This window comes from Nomascus leucogenys, chromosome 2 (genome assembly GCF_006542625.1).
Source record: "Nomascus leucogenys isolate Asia chromosome 2, Asia_NLE_v1, whole genome shotgun sequence".
Taxonomy (NCBI): domain Eukaryota; kingdom Metazoa; phylum Chordata; class Mammalia; order Primates; family Hylobatidae; genus Nomascus; species Nomascus leucogenys.
This window is the reverse complement of record NC_044382.1, coordinates 75715074-75732746: the sequence shown is the minus strand read 5'-3', so window position 1 is coordinate 75732746 and position 17673 is coordinate 75715074. Positions and strand designations below refer to the sequence as shown.

At 50.0% G+C, this 17673-nt stretch overlaps 1 protein-coding gene across 1 annotated transcript; it reads right to left on the bottom strand.

The window, feature by feature from the left end:
• Positions 1 to 12697: 12697 nt before the first annotated feature.
• Positions 12698 to 17301, bottom strand: CD2BP2 (CD2 cytoplasmic tail binding protein 2). Its single transcript, XM_003280428.2, has 7 exons — positions 17152 to 17301; positions 16541 to 16644; positions 16113 to 16251; positions 15832 to 15989; positions 15299 to 15731; positions 15112 to 15218; positions 12698 to 15026 (listed from the first exon to the last, which is right to left on the bottom strand). Exons 2-7 carry the CDS (start codon positions 16616 to 16618, stop codon positions 14916 to 14918), a joined length of 1026 nt encoding a protein of 341 aa, XP_003280476.1. The 5' UTR covers positions 16619 to 16644; positions 17152 to 17301; the 3' UTR covers positions 12698 to 14915.
• Positions 17302 to 17673: the final 372 nt, after the last annotated feature.

The window sequence follows — 17673 nt, the reverse complement described above, 5'->3', positions numbered from 1 at the left end:
AAATAAAAATAGCCAGGAGCGGTGGCTCACACCTGTAATCCCAGCACTTTGGGAGGCCAAGGTAGGCGGATCATGAGGTCAGGAGTTCAAGACCATACTAATCAACAAGGTGAAAACCCGTCTCTACTAAAAATACAAAAATTAGCCAGGCGTGGTGGCACGTGCTTACAATCCCAGCTACTAAGGTGGCTAAGGCAGGAGAGAATCGCTTGAACCTGGGAGGCAAAGGTTGCAGTGAGCCGAGATCGCGCCACTGCACTCCAGTCTGGGGGACAAGAGTGAGACTTCATCTCAAAAATAAAATAAAATAAGCCGGATGCGGTGGCTCACGCCTGTAATACCAACACTTTGGGAGATGGAGGCGGGCAGATCACGAGGTCAGGAAATCGAGACCATCCTGGCTAACATGGTGAAAACCCGTCTCTACTAAAAATACAAAAAAAATTAGCTGGGCGTGGTGGCGGGTGCCTGTAGTCCCAGCTACTCAGGAGGCTGAGGCAAGAGAATGGGGTGAACCCGGAAGGCGGAGCTTGCAGTGAGCCGAGATCGCGCCACTGCACTCCAGCCTGGGTGACAGAGCGAGACTCCGTCTCAAAAAAAAAAAATTTAAAAAAAAAAATAAATAATTAAAATTAAAATAAAAAATAATAAAAACACATTCATAGAACTAAAGTAAACTATGTTTAAAGACTCAAAAGGAAAGTGTGACGACAATGAATAAAAAATAGAGAATCTTGATAAGGGGGTAGAAATTATTTTATTTTATTGTTTTGAGACAAGGTCTCACTGTCAACCAGGCGGGGGTGTAGTGGTGCAATCATAGCTCACTGCAGCCTCAACCTCCCCGGGCTCAGGTGATCCTCCCACCTCAGCCTCCCAAGTAGCTGAGACTACAAGTGTGTGCCATGACGCTCAGCTAATCTGTATATTTTTTTGTAAAGATGGGGGTTGCCGAGGCTGATCTTGAATTCCTAGACTCAGGTGATCCTCCCGCCTCGGCCTCCCAAAGTGCTGGGACTACAGGTGTGAGCTGCACCCAGCCATAAGTTATTTTTTTAAAAAGGAATGAAATTCTAATACATGCTACAATAATGGATGAACCTTGAAAACATTATGTTAAGTGAAATAAACCAGACACAAAAAGACAAATAGTGTATGATTCCACTTATATGAGGTACCTAGAGTAGGAAAATTCAGAGACAGGAAGAATAGAGGTTACCAGAAGCTGGGGAGGGGGGGAATGGGGAATTATTGTTTAATAGGTAGAGTTTCTGTTTGAAATGATGAAAAAGTAGTTCTGCAAATGGATAGTTATGAGGGTTGCACAACATTGTGAATGTACTTAATGCCAGTGAACTGTACACTTACATATGGTTTGACTGGAGGCTGGGCGCGGTGGCTTACGCCTGTAATGCCAGCACTTTGGGAGGCCCAGGCAGGTGGATCACGAGGTCAGGAGTTCAATACCAGCCTGAACAAGATGGTGAAACCCCGTCTCAACTAAAAATACAAAAAAATTAGCCAGGCATGGTGCAGAAAACTGCTTGAACCCGGGAGGCGGAGGTTGCAGTAAGCTGAGATCATGCCACTGCACTCCAGCCTGGGCGACAGAGCAGACTCCATCTCAAAAAGAAAAAAAAAAAAAAAACTATAATATACAGTTTGACTGGTTATAAAAAAAGAAAAAGGGAAGGGAATTCCAGAGTTGAAAAGAACAGTAACTGAAATGAAAAATTCACTATAGGAACTTAACAATAGACTTGAGGTGACAGAAGACAGAATTGGTGACCTTGAAGATCAACAGAAACTAGTCAAGCTGGGCCAGGTGCAGCGGCTCATGCCTGTAATGCCAGTGATTTGGGAGGCCGAGGTAGGAGGATCCCTTGAGCCCAGGAGTTTGAGACCAGCTTCTGCAACATAGCAAGACCCCATCTCTACAAAAAAACAACAACAACAACAACAAAAAAAAACATAAATAAGCTCAGCCAAGTGTGGTGGTGCACACCTGTAGTCTCAGCTACTTGGGAGGCTGAGGTGGGAGGATGGCTTGAGCACAGAAGATTGAGGCTACAGTGAGCCATGAATGCACCACCGTACTCTAGCCTAGGCAGCAGGGCAAGACCTTGTCTCAAAAAAAAAAAGAAAAAGGAAAGGAAAGAAAAACAACCATTCAAACTAAAAAAGAGAGAGGAGAAACAGCAAAGAAAAATGAATAGCACTTTGGAATGCTGAGGTGGGCAGATTGCTTGAGCTCAGGAATTTGAGACCAGCCTAGCCAACATGGTGAAACCCTGTCCCTACAAAAAATACAAAAATTGGCCGGGTGCAGTGGCTCACACCTGTAATCCCAGCACTTTGGGAGGCCGAGGCGGGAAGATCACCTGAGGTCAGGAGTTGGAGACCAGCCTGGACAACATGGTGAAACCCCATCTCTACTAAAAATACACAAATTAGCCAGGTGTGGTGGCAGGCACCTGTAATCCCAGCTACTCGGGAAGCTGAGGCAGGAGAATCGCTTGAATCCGGGAGGTGGAGGTTGCAGTGAGCTGAGATCTCGCCATTGCACTCCAGCCTGGGGGACAAGAGCAAGACTTCATCGCAAAAAAAAAAAAATACAAAAATTGGCCAGGCATGGTGGTGTGCACCTGTAGTCCCAGCTATTGAGGAGGGTATGGTGGGAGGATCACTTGAATCCAGGAAGCGGGGTTGCAATGAGCTGAGATTGCACCCCTGCACTGCACTCCAGCATGGGCAACAGAGCAAGACTCTGTCACCAAAAAGAAAAAAAAAAAAAAAAAGTGGGGGCTGGTGCAGTGGCTCACTACTGTAATCTCAGCACTTTGGGAGGCCGAGACAGGTGGATCACCTAAGGTCAGGAGTTTGAGACCAGCCTAACCAACATGGTGAAACGCTGTCTCTACTAAAAATACAAAATTAGCCAGGCGTGGTGATGCATGTCTGTAATCCCAGCTACTCAGGAGGCTGAGGCAGGAGAATCACTTGAACCCGGGAGGCGGAGGTTGCGATGCGCAGAGATGGTGCCATTGTACTCCAGCCTGGGCAACAAGAGCGAAACTCCATCTCAAAAGAAAAAAAAAAGTAAAGGAAAGAACAACAATCATCCCATCCAAACTAAGGAAGAGAGAGGAGAAAAGGCAAAGAAAAATGAATAGCACTTTGGAAGGCTGAGGTGGGCAGATTGCTTGAGCTCAGAAGTTTGAGACCAGCCTGGCCAACATGGTGAATCCCTGTCTCTACAAAAAATACAAAAATTATCCAGGAGTGGTGGTGCACACCTGTAGTCCTAGCTACTCAGGAGGCTGCGGTGGGAGGACCACCCAAGAGGCGGAGGTTGCAGTGAGCTGAGATTTCACCATTGCACTCCAGCCTGAGCAACAGAGCAAGACCCTGCCTCCAAAAAAAAGAGAGAAAAAAGAAGAAGGAGGAGGGAAAGGAGGAGAAAGAAGAGGAGGAGGAGAAAGAGGAGGAGGAGGAGGAAGAGGAAGAGGAAAGAAGAAAAAGAAGAGGAGAAGGGGAGAGGAAGGAGAAGGAGGGGAAGAGGAAGAGGAGGAAGAAGGAAGAAAGAAGAAGAAGGAGGAGGAAGAGGAAGAGGAAGGAGGAGAAGGAGGAGAAGGAGAAGGAGGAGGAGGAAGGAGAAGGAGAAGAAGAAGAAGAAAGAACAAGAGGAAGAAGAAGAAGAGGAAGAAGGACGAAGAAAGACGAAGACGAAGACGACGACGATGACGAAGAAGAAGAGGAAGAGGAAGAGGAGGAAGGAAGAAGAAGAGGAAGAAGAAGAAGAAGAAGAAGAGGAGGAAGAAGAAGAAGAAGAAGAAAGAAGAAGAAGAAGAAGAAGAAGAAGAAGAAGAAGAAGAAGAAGAAGAGGAGGAGGAGGAGGAGGAAGAAGAGGAAGAAGAAGAAGAGAAGAAGAAGAAGAGAAGAAGAAGAAGAAGAGGAAGAAGAAGAGAAGAGGAAGAAGAAGAAGAAGAAGAAGAAAGAAGAAGAAGAAGAAGAAGAAGAAGAAGAAGAAGAAGAAGAAGAAGAAGAAGAAGAGGAGGAGGAGGAGGAGGAGGAGGAGGAGGAGGAGGAGGAAGAAGAGGAAGAAGAAGAAGAAAAAGAAGAAGAAGAAGAGGAAGAAGAAGAAGAAGAGGAAGAAGAAGAGGAAGAAGAAGAAGAAGAAGAAGAAGAAGATGACTGAGAGAACTGTGGGAGACACAACAAGCATATAGGAGTTCCAGGAGGAGGCCAGGCATGCTGGCTCACGCCTGTAATCCCAGCTCTCAGGGAGGCAGAGACAGGAGGACAGCTTGAGCCCAGGAGTTCGAGACCTGCCTGGTCAATATAGCAAGACCCCATTCTCCACAAAAAGGAAGGAAAAAAAGACAAAAAATAAAAATAAAAAATAAGGAGTTCCAGGAGGAAAGGAAAGAGAGAGGGGCAGAAAAAAATATTTGATGAAATGATGGCAAAAAAAACTTTCCAAATTTGATTTTTTTAAAAAAAATACAGTAATCTACACATCCAAGAAGCTCAGTGAATGCCACAAAGGATAAATACATAAAGATCCATAGCCAGCTACATCGTAAACTGTTCAAAGACAAAGAGAAAATCATAAAAGCAGCAATTGAGAAAACTCATCATGTGTAGGGAAGCATCAATATTGACAAGGAGCTGGCTTTTTTTAACTTTTATTTTGTAGAGATGGGAGGTCTCACTATGTTGCCCAGGCTGGTCTCAAACTTCTGGCCTCAAACAGTCCTCCTGCCTCAGCCTCCCAAAGTGCTGAGATTACAGCCATGAGCCACTGCACCTGACCAGCAGTGGCTCAGTGACTTCTTATCTGAAACAATAGAAGCCAGAAGGCAGTCCAATGACACGTTCAAAGTACAACGAACCCATCAACAGTAAAATTTTTCATGGAAATTTCATGGACGACTTTATGCCAGTAAATTCAACAACACAGACAAAATGGACAAGTTTCTTAAAAACAATAAACCACCAAAGCTCACTCAAGAAGAAATAGAAGGCCGGGCACGGTGGCTCACACATGTAATCCCAGCACTTTGGGAGGCGAGGCGAGCGGATCACGAGGTCAGGAGATCGAGACCATCCTGGCTAACACAGTGAAACCCCGTCTCTACTAAAAATACAAAAAATTAGCAGGGCATGGTGGTGGGTGCCTATAGTCCCAGCTACTCGGGAGGCTGAGGCAGGAGAATGGCGTGAACCTGGGAGGCGGAACTTGCAGTAAGCCGAGATCGCGCCACTGCACTCCAGCCTGGGAGACAGAGCGAGACTCTGTCTCAAAAAAAAAAAAAGAAGAAATAGAAAACTTGAATACGCCGGGCACAGTGGCTCACACCTGTAATCCTGGCACTTTGTGTGGTTTTTTTTTTTTCTCTTTTTGTTTTGTCTGAGATGGAGTTTTGCTCTTGTTACCCAGGCTGAAGTACAATTGTGCAATCTCGGCTCACTGCAACCTCTGCCTCCCAGGTTCAAGCGATTTTCTTGCCTCAGCCTCCCGAGTAGCGGGGATTGCAGGTGCCCGCCACCACAACTGGCTAATTTTTTGTATTTTTAGTAGAGACAGGGTTTCACCATGTTGGACAGGCTGGTCTTGAACTCCTGACCTCAGGTGAACCATCCACCTCAGCCTCCCAAAGTGCTAATCCCAGGAGGCCGAGGCAGGTGGATCACATGAGGCCAGGAGTAGTGCAAGACCAACCTGGAAAACAGGACAAAACCCGTCTCTAGTAAAAATACAAAAATTAGCTGGGTGTGGTGATGTGTGCCTGTAGTCCCAGCTACTGGGGAGGCTGAGGCAGGAGACTCACTTGAACCTGGGAGGTGGAGGCTGCAGTGAGCCAAGTTCACACCGGTGCACTCCAGCCTGGGCAACAGAGTGAAATTCTGTCTCAAAAAAAAAAAAAAAGAAAGAAAAGAAAACTTGAATAGCCTTAAATATAATTAATAAGGCTGGGTGCAGTGGCTCACTCCTGTAATCCCAGCACTTTGGGAGGCCAAGGCGGGCAGATCACGAGGTCAGGAGTTTGAGACCAGCCTGACCAACATGGTGAAACCCCAACTCTACTAAAAATACAAAAATTAGCCAGGCATGGTGTCCGGCACCTGTAATCCCAGCTACTCAGGAGGCTGAGGCAAGAGAATCCTTTGAACCTGGGAGGCGGAGGTTGCAGTAAGCCAAAATTGCCCATTGCACTCCAGCCTGGGCAACAAGAGCAAAACTCTGTCTCAAAAAACAAAAAACAAAAACAAAACAAAAAACTTTCCTACAAGATTAATTTGAGGTCGGTGCCTAAAGTAAAAGCTTTATCTTTGCAACTAGCACAGCTCTCTAGGCATCAAGAGCAAGGTTTTTCTTTTTCACTCCCAGAAGTGCTCTTTTTAATTTTTTTTTTTTTTTTTTGAAACAGAGTCTTGCTCTGTTGCCTGGGCTGGAGTGCAGTGGCTCAATCTCGACTCACTGCAACCTCTGCCTCCCGGATTCAAGCGATTTTCCTGTCTCAGCCTCCTGAGTAGCTGGGATTACAGGCATAAGCCACCATGCCCAGCTAAGTTTTGTATTTTTAGTATAGGTGGGGTTTCACCATGTTGTCCAGGCTGGTCTCAAACTCCTGACCTCAGGTGATCTGCCCATCTAGGCCTCCCAAAGTGCTGGGATTACAGGCGTGAGCCACCGTGCTTGGCTCTTTTTTTAATTTTTAAAATGCGTTTTATTTTGTTTTGTTTTATTTTATTTCATTTCTTTAGAGACAAAGTCTTGGTCTGTCACCCAGAATGGAGTGCAGTGGCACAATCATAGCTCACTGCAGCCTCAAACTCCTAGGGTCAAGGGATCCTCCTGCCTCAGCCTCTGGAGTACCTGGAACTGCAGGCTCGAGCCACCATGCCTGGCTAATTTTTTAAATTTTTGTAGAGACAGGGTCTTGCTATGTTGCCTAGGCTGGTCTCCAACTCCTGGACTCAATTGAGCCTCCTGCCTCACCCTCCCAAAATGCTGGAATTACAGGCATGAGCCACTATACCTGGCTCAAAGATTTCTTAAATAGGACACAAAAAGCACAAATGATTTTTTTTTAATCAACAAATTAAGCCAGGCGCAGCGACTCACGCCTGTAATCCCAGCACTTTGGGAGGCTGAAGCGGGCCAGTCACTTGAGGTCAGGAGTTCGAGACCAGCCTGGCCAACATGGTGAAACCCCTTCTCTACTAAAAATACAAAAATTAGCTGGGTGTGGCAGCCTGTAGTCCCAGCTACTCAGGAGGCTGAGGCACAAGAATCCCTTGAACCCAGATGGCAGAGGTTGCAGTGAGCCGAGATTGCGCCACTGCACTCCAGCCTAGACCACATAGTGAGACTCTGTCTCAAAAAAAAAAAGATCAGCCTGGCCAACATGGTGAAACCCCACCTCCCCCATCTCTACTAAAAATACAAAAATTAGCCAGGCATGGTGGTGTGCGCCTCTAACGCCAGCTACTTGGGAAGCTGAGGCAGGAGAATTGCTTGAACCCAGGAGGCGGAGGTTGCACTGAGGTGAGATTGCACCACTGCACCCCAGCCTGGGCAACAGAGCAAGATTCTGTCTCAAAAAAAAATCAGCAAATTAAATTTTAACCAGATTTAAAACCTTTGTTCTTCAAAAGATGACGACAGGAAAAAAAAAAAAAAGACAAGTCATGAATAAAGAAAATATTCACAAAACAGAATCTGACAAAGGACTCATTATCTGGAATATATAATGATCAAGGTCTCTTACAAGTCAATCAGAAGACAATTCAGTTTTTAAAACAGGCAAAAAATATGAGCAGACGCTTTACCAAAAATTTTGACTGGACTTTAGAGTCCCACAGACCTGGGTTAAAATCCTGGCTTTACCACCCTCAGGCTATGTGACGTTGAATGTCACCTCTCTGAGCCTTGATTTTCTCATCAGCAAAGTGGGAGAGATACGTAACTAAATAGGTAGTCAAGGAGATTAAACATAATTTTCTGAACTTATTTAGGTCCCTAATAAATGCCAGACACCCTCTTCTTCCCCTGTCAAATAGAGAATGTATATATATATATATACACTTTTTTTGTGTGTAGAGATGGAGTCTCGCTATATTGCCCAGCTGGTTTCAAACTCCTGGGTTGAAGCCATCTGCCCACCTCAGCTGAGATTACATGCCTGGCAGAGAACAGGCTTAGTGTGTAAGCCTGGGAAGGCTGGGCCAGGTAAGAGGCCTCAATGTCTGAGGCCAGAAGGCAAATGCCCACATTGTATCCAAAGGAATGTGAAGTGTTCAAGACAGAAAAATGTGTCCCAAACAGTGTACTGGAGCTATAAGGTCTGAAGCCACCGAGAGCTGCAGGGCAGCTGTACGGGGAGGGAATAGGGATGGGTGGGGTATCGGGAAGGTAAAAGCAAGTGTGATGGCATCCGAATGGAGAAACTGGGCTGGGCACGGCAGCTCATGCCTGTAATCCCAACACTTTGGGAGACCCAGGCAGGAGGATCATTTGAGGCCAGGAGTTTGAGATCAGCCTTGTCAACATAGTGAGACATCATGTCTATAAAAAATAAAAATAAAGCGGCTGAAGTGGGAGGATTACTTGAGCTCTGGAGGTCCAGCCTGCAGTGAGCTATGATCACACCACTGCACTCCAGCCTGGGCGACACAGCAAGGCGCTGTCTCTAAAACTAAATGGCAGAGTGTGGTGGCTCACACCTGCAATCCCAGCACTTTGGGAGGCCAAGGCAGGTGGATCACTTGAGGTCAGGAGCTCGAGACTACCCTGGCCAACATGGCGAAACCCCATCTCTACTAAAACTACAAAACTTTGCTGGGCGTGGTGGCGGGCGGCTGTAATCCCAGTTACTCAGAAGGCTGAGGCAGGAGAATCGCTTGAACCCGGGAGACAGCGGTTGCAGTGACCACTGCACTCCAGCCTGGGTGACAGAGCAAGACTCTGTCTCAAGAAAAAAGTAAAAAAAAAAAAAAAATTAAAGGGCTGGGCGCGGTGGCTCACGCCTGTAAACCCAGCACTTTGGGAGGCTGAGGCAGGTGGATCGCTGAGGTCAGGAGTTCAAGACCAGCCTGGCCAACATGGTGAAACCCCATTTCTACTAAAAATACAAAAATATTAGCTAGGCGTGGTGGCTGACACCTGTAATCCTAGCTACTCAGGAGGCTGAAGAAGGAGAATTGCTTGAACCCGGGAGGCAGAGGTTGCAGTGAGCCGAGATCGCACCACTGCACTCCAGCCTGGACAAGAGCAAAACTCTGTCTCAATAAATAAATAAATAAATAAATAAATAAATAAATAAATAAAATAAAATAAAAATAAAAAATAAATACAAATAAGAACAGGGAAACCAGAGGCTGCCAGCGCCTGCTGCTGACTTTTACAGGCAGGTCATGTGCCACGTCTGCATGGGCAGCTGGGAAGCTGGGATCTTACATAAAGGGACAGAGAAGCCTCCCAGGGAACAGGGGCCTAGTGGGGGCAGGGTTGCAGCCACCTGCAGTGGCCAACTGGAGATGGCAGGCGTGGCCCACCGCAGGGGGTGTAGGTGCCCGGCACCTCCCTGTGGTGCATACCCCCAAGGGTGCCCGGCAGCTGGGGACTGGGCTCCACAGGGAGTTCAGAGTATGCTGACTCCACAGAGCACTGTTGTTACTTGGGCCCCACACAAAACATCTGCCTTGAAATCCATCCTTGGGAGAAACTCCTCTCAGGTCTCGGCATCAGGAGGAGCTGGGCATGTCCAGGTCTCTGGCTTGGTTCCTGCTGGGAGCAGAACGGAAGGCAAGTAGCTCAGCCTGACCCCCTGCCTGGGAGCCTGGGTAAAACAACTAGCAGCAGGTCATCAAGCTGGCCGCACTGCAGCTCTAGGGTCTGGGTAACTAGCCACTCCTCATGGGAAGGGGTGGCAGATGTGACAGAGACATGAAGAGCCCTCATTCCTCCGGCATGAGGAGCTGGAGCCTTCGCTTATTTGAACCCTGCTGGACTCCTGTGCAGGCCTTGTCTCTCACAGGGCCACAGCAGGTGCCCAGGACAGAGTCTGATGCCCCAGGCCTCTGCCAAGAGTGCCGAGACTTCCTTCCCCAACTCCTGCTACTTCTCTGAAGAATAACCTGGCCAAGGCAAGAGGCTGCATTCAGGCCTGGGCGCCATGGCTCACGCCTGTAATCCCAGCACTTTGGAAGGCTGAGGTGGGTGGATCACCTGAGGTCAGGAGTTCGAGACCAGCCTGGGCAACATGGTAAAATCCCATCTCTACAAAAAAAATTGCAAAAATTTAGCCAGGAATGGCGCCATGCGTCTCTTGCTCCAGCTACTAGGGAGGCCGAGGCAGGATTACTTGAGCCCAGAAGCTCGAGGCCGCACTGAGCCATGATTGCACCATTGCACTCTACCCGGCTCGGCAGAGCAAGACCCGGTCTCAAAAAAAAGTTTTAAGTGAAAAGCAAAGAACTTCACCTCTGTGGTCTTCCTCCCTAAACTCCATAATCCAAGCCTATTCGTGAGAAAAAGGATCAGACAAACCCAAATTTTAGGAATATTCAACTGGGTGTGGAGGCTCACACCTGTAATCTCAGCACTGTAAGAGGCTGAGGCGAGAGGATCGCTTGAGCCTGGGAGTTCAAGAACAGCCTGGGCAACATAGTGAGACCTCGTCTCTGGAAAAAAAAAATATATATATATATATTTTTTTTTAATTTAAAAAGTTGTTTTTAAAAAGAATATTCTGAGGCCAGGTGCGGTGGCACACACCTGTAATCCCAGCACTTTGGGAGGCCGAGGCGGGTGGATCACCTGAGGTCAGGAGTTTGAGACCAGCCTGACCAACGTGGTGAAACCCCATCTCTACTAAAAATACAAAAATTAGCCGGGTGTGGTGGCACACGCCTATAATCCCAGCAAATCGGGAGGCTGAGGCAGGAGAATCACTTGAACCCGGGAGGTGGAGGTTGCAGTGAGCAGAGATCGCACCATTGCACTCCAGCCTGGGTGACAAAAAGAGACTCCGTCCCCGCCACACTGCCAAAAAAAAAGGAATGTTCTACAAAATACATAACCAGCACTCCTTGAAACTGTCAAGGTCAACAAAGGTGAAGCCTGAGAAGCTGTCAGGCTGAGGAAGCTAAGTAGATGTGACAACTAAATATAATGTGGTGTCACAAGGGATCCTGAAGCAGAAAAGGACATTGGGGAAAACTAGAAAAATTAAAAAAAAAGTGTGAAGATGAATTAGTAAGAAAAATTTTAAAAAAGGGTGAAGTTGAATCAGTAGTAATGTACCATACATCCATACAATACACTGTTATTCAACAATAAACATGAGGACTGGGCACAGTGGTTCACGCCTGTAATTGCAGCACTTTGGGAAGCCAAGGGGAGCGGATCACCTGAGGTCAGGGGTTCGAGACCAGTCTGGCCAACATGGTGAGACCTAGTCTCTACTTAAAATACAAAAACTAGCTAGGTGTGGTAGCACAAGCCTGTAATCCCAGCTACTTGGGAGGTTGAAGCAGAATCGCTTGAACCTGGCAAGCAGAGGTTGCAGTGAGCCAAGATCGTGCCACTGCACTCCAGCCTGGGTGACAGACAAGACTCCGTCTCAAAAAAAAAAAAAAAAAAAAAACATAAAGATATCCACATGGTTGAACTTGAAAGCATCGGGCCAAGCAGAAGCCAGACCCAGAAGACCACATATATGATTCCATTTATCTTCAATGCCCAGAAGAGGCAAGTCTAGAGGCAGGAAGTAGATGGGTGGTTGCCAGGGCTGGGGGGTGAGGAAAGGTGGGGAGTCAGTGGGGAGGGGCTACTCATGGGTCAGGTTTCTTTCATGGTAGGAAAAAAAGGTTTTAAAATTAGACTGTGGTGATGGTTGCACAAACCACTGAAGGGTACTGAAGCGTGGTGGCAGGTGCCTGTAGCCCCAGCTACTTGGGAGACTGAGGCATGACGATCCCTTGAACCCAGGAGGCAGAGGTTGCAGTGAGCTGAGATCGTGCCATTTGCACTCCAGCCTGGCAACAAGAGTGAAACTCCATCTCAAAATAAAGAAAAAAAGCTTACTCAAACAAAAAGTTTATATCTATATATACATAGATATATCTTACAAACTGTATACATATAAACTGCATATATACACACATACCACTAAAAAAGAAAAGCATGCTGAGCACAGTGGCCCACATCTGTAACCCCAGCACTTTGGGAGGCTGATCTTGGAGGATCGGTTGAGTGGAGGAGTTTGAGACTAGCCTGGGCAACATAGCAAGACCCTGTCACTACAAAAAAAAAGTTTCTTAATTAGCCAGTTGAAGTGGTGCACTCCTGCAGACCCAGCTACTTAGGAGGCTGAGGTGGGAGGATCACTTGAACCCAGGAGTTCAAGGCTGCAGTGAGCTATGATCACACCACTGTACTCCAGCCTGGGTGACAGTAAGGCCCTGTCCCTAAAAACAAAACAAACAAAAAGCCAAGGAGTGCCGTTTCAGATGTGCCATAAAGGCCACCCTAGCAAGTGGCAGCCACATTTATAAGTGCTGACAGGGACCTGAAATAGCAATGTGGTCACAGGGAGAACTTAGTGAGATCGGGTGGTTCATGAGGTGTCCCCTGGATGCATGAGTAGTTGTTTCCTATTAGGGCTGTTAACAAATTACCACAAACTGAGAGGCTGAAAACCACACCAATTTATTATCTTACAGTTCTAGAGGTCAGGAGTCCAAAATGGTTTTCACCGGGCTGAAGTCGTGTCAGTGCGGCTTTGTTTCTCCACGGAGGCTCTGGGGCAGAATCCAGTGCCTTTTCCAGCTCCTCCAGGGGCCACCTCATCGCCTGGCCCCAGGCCTTCTTGCCGTCTTCACAGCCAGAAGCTTCCTTGCTTCATGCGCAGACCTTCCTGACTCCCTTTCCCTTATAAGGGCCCCCATGATTACTCAGGGCCCACCTCAACCATCCACGGTCATCTCCCCACCATGAAATCCTGAACTGAAGCACAGGTGCCGGGTCCCTTTCGCCACACAAGATAACACTTTCCCAGGTCCTGGGGTTCCAAACCTGGACATCTTTCGGGGCTGTTATTCCACCCACCATCGTCATCAGTGAGGCGCCTTCAGGAGGGGCTGTGAGGTCACGTGAGGTCGGCTTCGGAAGGGCTAGGTTTGAGTGCCTGGAGGACACTGGCAGGAGGTGCCCCGGGCTCCATCCATTTACCACGCACTCACTCAGCACCCCTGAGAGACCATCTCTGGGGCCTATAGGAGAACCCTGTACTTCAGCAGCCCTGACACCTGCTTTCTACTTCCGAACCTTTCTGAAATCAAGACGCATCTTTAGACCAATGGCATTTTACTATGTCACCGGCAGGCCTCTTCTTTCTTAGCGACATTTAGAGGAAGGTATCTTACTGATGGCTTCTTGTAGTGAATGAAATTCCGGTGTGAGCAGGCACTAGAATGGGCCTCACAAGAGTATCAGGTAACCCCACTCCACCCTGGCCCCCAAGTCTTTCCTATTGCTCATCTGGCCCTTTCTGCCCTGGGATCCCAAGTGCCCTGCAGCTCCAGTGCCCAGACCCCCGTAACTAACAGACCCCACTAAAGCCACACACATGCTCAGCTCTACAACCATGGTGGGGTCCAGGAGCCACCCCTCCCGCTAGGTGTGCCTAAACCATGGGGGTCTGACCCAGGGGCTCTCTCTCGGCCTGGCTGTAAGCTGAAAACACCTGGGGGCTTCCGAAATACCCAATGCCTGGGCCACAACCTAGACCAGCTCAATCCGAAACTCCAAAGAGATATTACAGCTCCCCAGGAGACTCCAAGTGGCAGCCAGAGTGGAAAACCGGAAGAAACCATCTAACGTGGTGCAAGGGAGGCGTAAGGCAATGATGGTGGGGCGTGGGGGTGGAGGGTGCCATGCCCAGGCTACAGAATTACATCTGTCTATCTCCCATGCCTCTGCCACCACTCTGAATTCCTGGAAGGGGACCAACCCAGCTACCTCAGTTTCCTCAAGGCACTAGCCCTGTGCCAGGCACACAGTGGGGCCCAGAGAATGTAGGCCGCAGGGCCTCAAAGGCCAGGCAGCAAAGGCTTCGTGCCAAGAAAGGTCTGGGAAAGGAGCTCACTGGGTCTGGGCCAGCCCTTTGATTCCTGTGACCTCCAGTGAGTCACTGCCCCTCTCTGTGCCATTTCAATGCCCGTTTGGCCCACACTTGGCCATTGAGTTTGCACTTCACTAAAGGGCTGTGGGAACAATGGCAAGGATAGAGGAAAGCCAGATTAGGGAAGACACTGGCTCTCAGAACCTTAGGGATCTCGGTCTTGAGCCACTCATCCCACTTCTGCCCAGCATCTAAGGAGCCTGAGAGGGTGGAGCAAGAGTAAGAGGGTTCCATGCTCACCCCCAACAGGGTCCCAATGTCTTATCGATGTCCTGGTCCTTCTGGGCCTAAAAGCTCCACTTCTGGGGCTCTATCCTCTGGTGGCTGCAAGGACAAAGAATCTGAGGTCCTGAAAGCCAAAGACCTAAGAGGAACTGAACAAGAAACCTGGGAGAGGAGCACAGAGTAGCGCAGTTGGGGGTGTTTACACCGCAAGCAGAGTCCAGGCAGGGAGGCCACAGGACACCTGACAGGCACCTCCAAGGAGGATCTTCATGGGAGCACTCAGGGACCAAGACAAGTCCAAAGGGACTGTGGAGAAGGCCCCTGGGCTTCTGGCCATCAGCACAGCCAAGGCCCCAGTACACAACTAAAGGCTTTTATTGGGAAAGGGAAATTGACTGAAAAATGGCCTCCAATTTCCTCACTGCCTGAGACACTTGGTGCCTCCTCCACAAAGTCCACGAAAGACAGGCCCACCAAACTGGGCCCCCAGCAAGCTCAGGTGTAGAGATCAAAGTCAATGCGTTTGGAGTTGTAGAACTGACCACCAGCGGAGTCCAGCTTCCGGCAATAAACACCGTCCGGGAAGTAGCCTTCACTCACCCAGGTCTGCAAGGAGAGGGCAGAGCTGGGGAACAACTGACAGGATCGGGGGAAGAAGGGACAAGGCAGAAGGAGGGAGAAAGCAGCTCACCTGCATCTGGGCGCTGGTAAAGGGCCCATACAGCTCGGCATCTCCCGTGTTCTCCCACTTATATTCCCACATCACGTCCACCAGACCATCTCCCAACGACTCTGCTTCTAAAATAACAGGCAAAGCCATTTGGCCTCCAGTGTCTCACTTCCTACCCACTGCCCCCTCCTCTGTCCTCCAAGCTCACCTCCTCTCTGGGTAGGGGTTGGGGTCTCCAGTTCCTCCTCCGCCACCTCCTCAGCAAACATGTCCAGGGAGGGTGGGGGTGTGGGATTGTGGGGTCCCAGCGTCTGACACCCCAAACCCTTCAGACGCATAGCCAACCGTTCCCTCGTTTCCTGGTACACGCCAAGGTTGCCCCGGGCCACCATCTGGTCGGCCAACCCGGAGAGCCGGTCCAGGCGCTGAGGGGAACTGGGTCGCCCAGGGCCCTTGCTCCCTTTGCCTCCTCCTCGGGCCCCCAGACGCCTCAGTGCCCCAGCCACTGTCTCTCTAGGCAATAGGAGCTCCAAAAGTCCCTCCAAGAGGGCTTGGGCACTCATTGGGGTCTGGCCCAAGCTGTCCTCCTCCTCCGAGTCTGAGGCCTGGCGCTGGCCAGGTGGCCGCTCCCGGATCTTCACCTGTAATGGGAAGATGGAGTGATTTCCCACGAACTGCCATGGGAGCAGGCCCGGCATCTGCCACTCCCAGTCCCCAGCCATGCCAGCCCCTGGGCCGCACCCAGTCAATGTTGTCCAGCCAGCTGTCTCGGATCTGAGCATCCCGGTTCAGGAAGTAGTTGCCATCGGCATCAAAGTGGCCTTCCTCCATCTCCTCCTGCAGGTTAAAGGGTGTGATCCGAACACCCCCCTCGCTGGGGAGTGTGGCTGCCTCCTGACCTGCACCAAAGACACAGATGCCCTTTTCTAGGCATGGAAAAGAGACCGGAGCCTCCCTCGCTCCACACCACCAGAGGCCCCTACTTGTTTCTCTAGCAGAGTGTATTCTTGGGTACAGCTTACCTTCTACATCCTCTGAGGCCAAGATGTCATATTTGCTGGACCCCCCATCATCATCATCCTCCTCCTCATCGCTATCCAAAGAGTGTTTGCCTTTGAAGCGGCTCCCAGGACCCCCTGACCCAGCCACAGGGTCCACCAGCTGTGAGCAGGAGCCAGGAAGTCGAGAAATGCAAGTTACTGGCTACCTCCCCAAATACTTCCGAATCTGGACCCAAATATTCCCCAAATATTTCAGGATCTCGACTACTTCCCCAAATATTTCAGGACCCACACTGAAGACACTCCCAACCCATTCCTCAGAGAACCTGAAAAAACTAGGCTTTTCTCTGCCTGCCCGCCCTGCCCGGCCCCGTCCCGCTCCCGCCAGCTTTCTTCCTCCTCAGGCTTCTAGCTCCTTTCCCCCACACAAAGCAGTCTGGCCCCCTCACCTTCTTCTTGGGGACAATGATTTCATCCTCATCCTCCTCATCTCCCACACCTTGGAAGGTCACTTTCCTCTTTGGCATGACGGGGCAAAGAAGTGTTTCTCAAGCTGAGGAAAGGATGCAGAGGAAGGGAACGGGGTGAGGAGGGGACTCGCCGCCAGAGGACCCAGCACAGCAAACATTTTTCCTGGTCTGTGACCGGTACAGTTTGGGAGTGGAGGGAGCACAAAAGCAAGGGCCGAAAAGAAGCTGGCAGCCAGGAGGCCTCCAGGACTTGGGTCTAGCATCCGCGAGTTAAATGGGGCGGGGACGGAGGGGCGGACCCTCTAGATCCCCGGACCCTGGCCGAAATGAGACAGGCTTCACCACGTCACCGCTCCCAACTCCAGCCCCCGCAGTCTGCGCGCCACCAGCTCCACGGGCTGACCCCCGCCCTCTACCCTGGCTCTCTCGGAGCTCGCCAGGCCCAGGCCGACCCAGGACCTGGCGCTCTCGCCACCCCGTTCCTCCCTGCTCCGAACTCCCAATTCCGTGTGGTGTGCCCCAACTGTCCCGGGCTGTGTACAACTTAGAGGGCCACGGGGATTCCGGCGGTCCCACCCTCGCGCGCTCACCTGTGAACCCGCAGGAGGCGAGGTGGAGAAAAGAAGAGATGCTTGCGCCAGGGCTACATCCGGGGCACCCGGCCGCCATCACCCGGAAGAGGTCCTCAGAAGGCGCTCGGGAAGCCCGGAAGTGGCTTCACTCGGGTTAGGGAACTAACTGGAAGAGCGGGCGGAAGTACGCGATGAGCGACGGAAGACGCCTCCACCCTCTCTCCCGCCAGAAGTGACGTCAGTCGCGTGGGAGGACAATGGTGAGAAGAGGGAACCTAAGAATGCCTAGACTCTGACCGGGCGTGAGAAATGGCCGGAAGTAGCTTCCATTCCCTCATTCAAGCAGTAGAGGCTCTGGAGAAAAACTGGAGCGCATCTGCTTAAAGGGCCGCCCAGGGTCAGGATGGAGGGGCAAAGTCCGAGCAGGGCCAGCGGGTTGCTGCCCCGTTTTCCTGTCCTGGGTTCAAGTCACCCTTACCCCAGGGCTAAGGGCTCAGCGCCCCTACCGTCTCGTTAGAAATCCTGACTTCCCACTCCTAT

What these genes read in the sequence shown, in the direction of transcription:
- CD2BP2 (XM_003280428.2), bottom strand. Translation starts at nt 16,618, where the DNA reads ATGCCAAAGAGGAAAGTGACCTTCCAAGGTGTGGGAGATGAGGAGGAT. An exon ending in AACCCCTACCCAGAGAGGAG is followed by an intron (nt 15,219 to 15,298) that starts GTGAGCTTGGAG and finishes CTGTTATTTTAG; the next exon opens with AAGCAGAGTCGTTGGGAGAT. An exon ending in TTACCAGCGCCCAGATGCAG is followed by an intron (nt 15,027 to 15,111) that starts GTGAGCTGCTTT and finishes CTCTCCTTGCAG; the next exon opens with ACCTGGGTGAGTGAAGGCTA.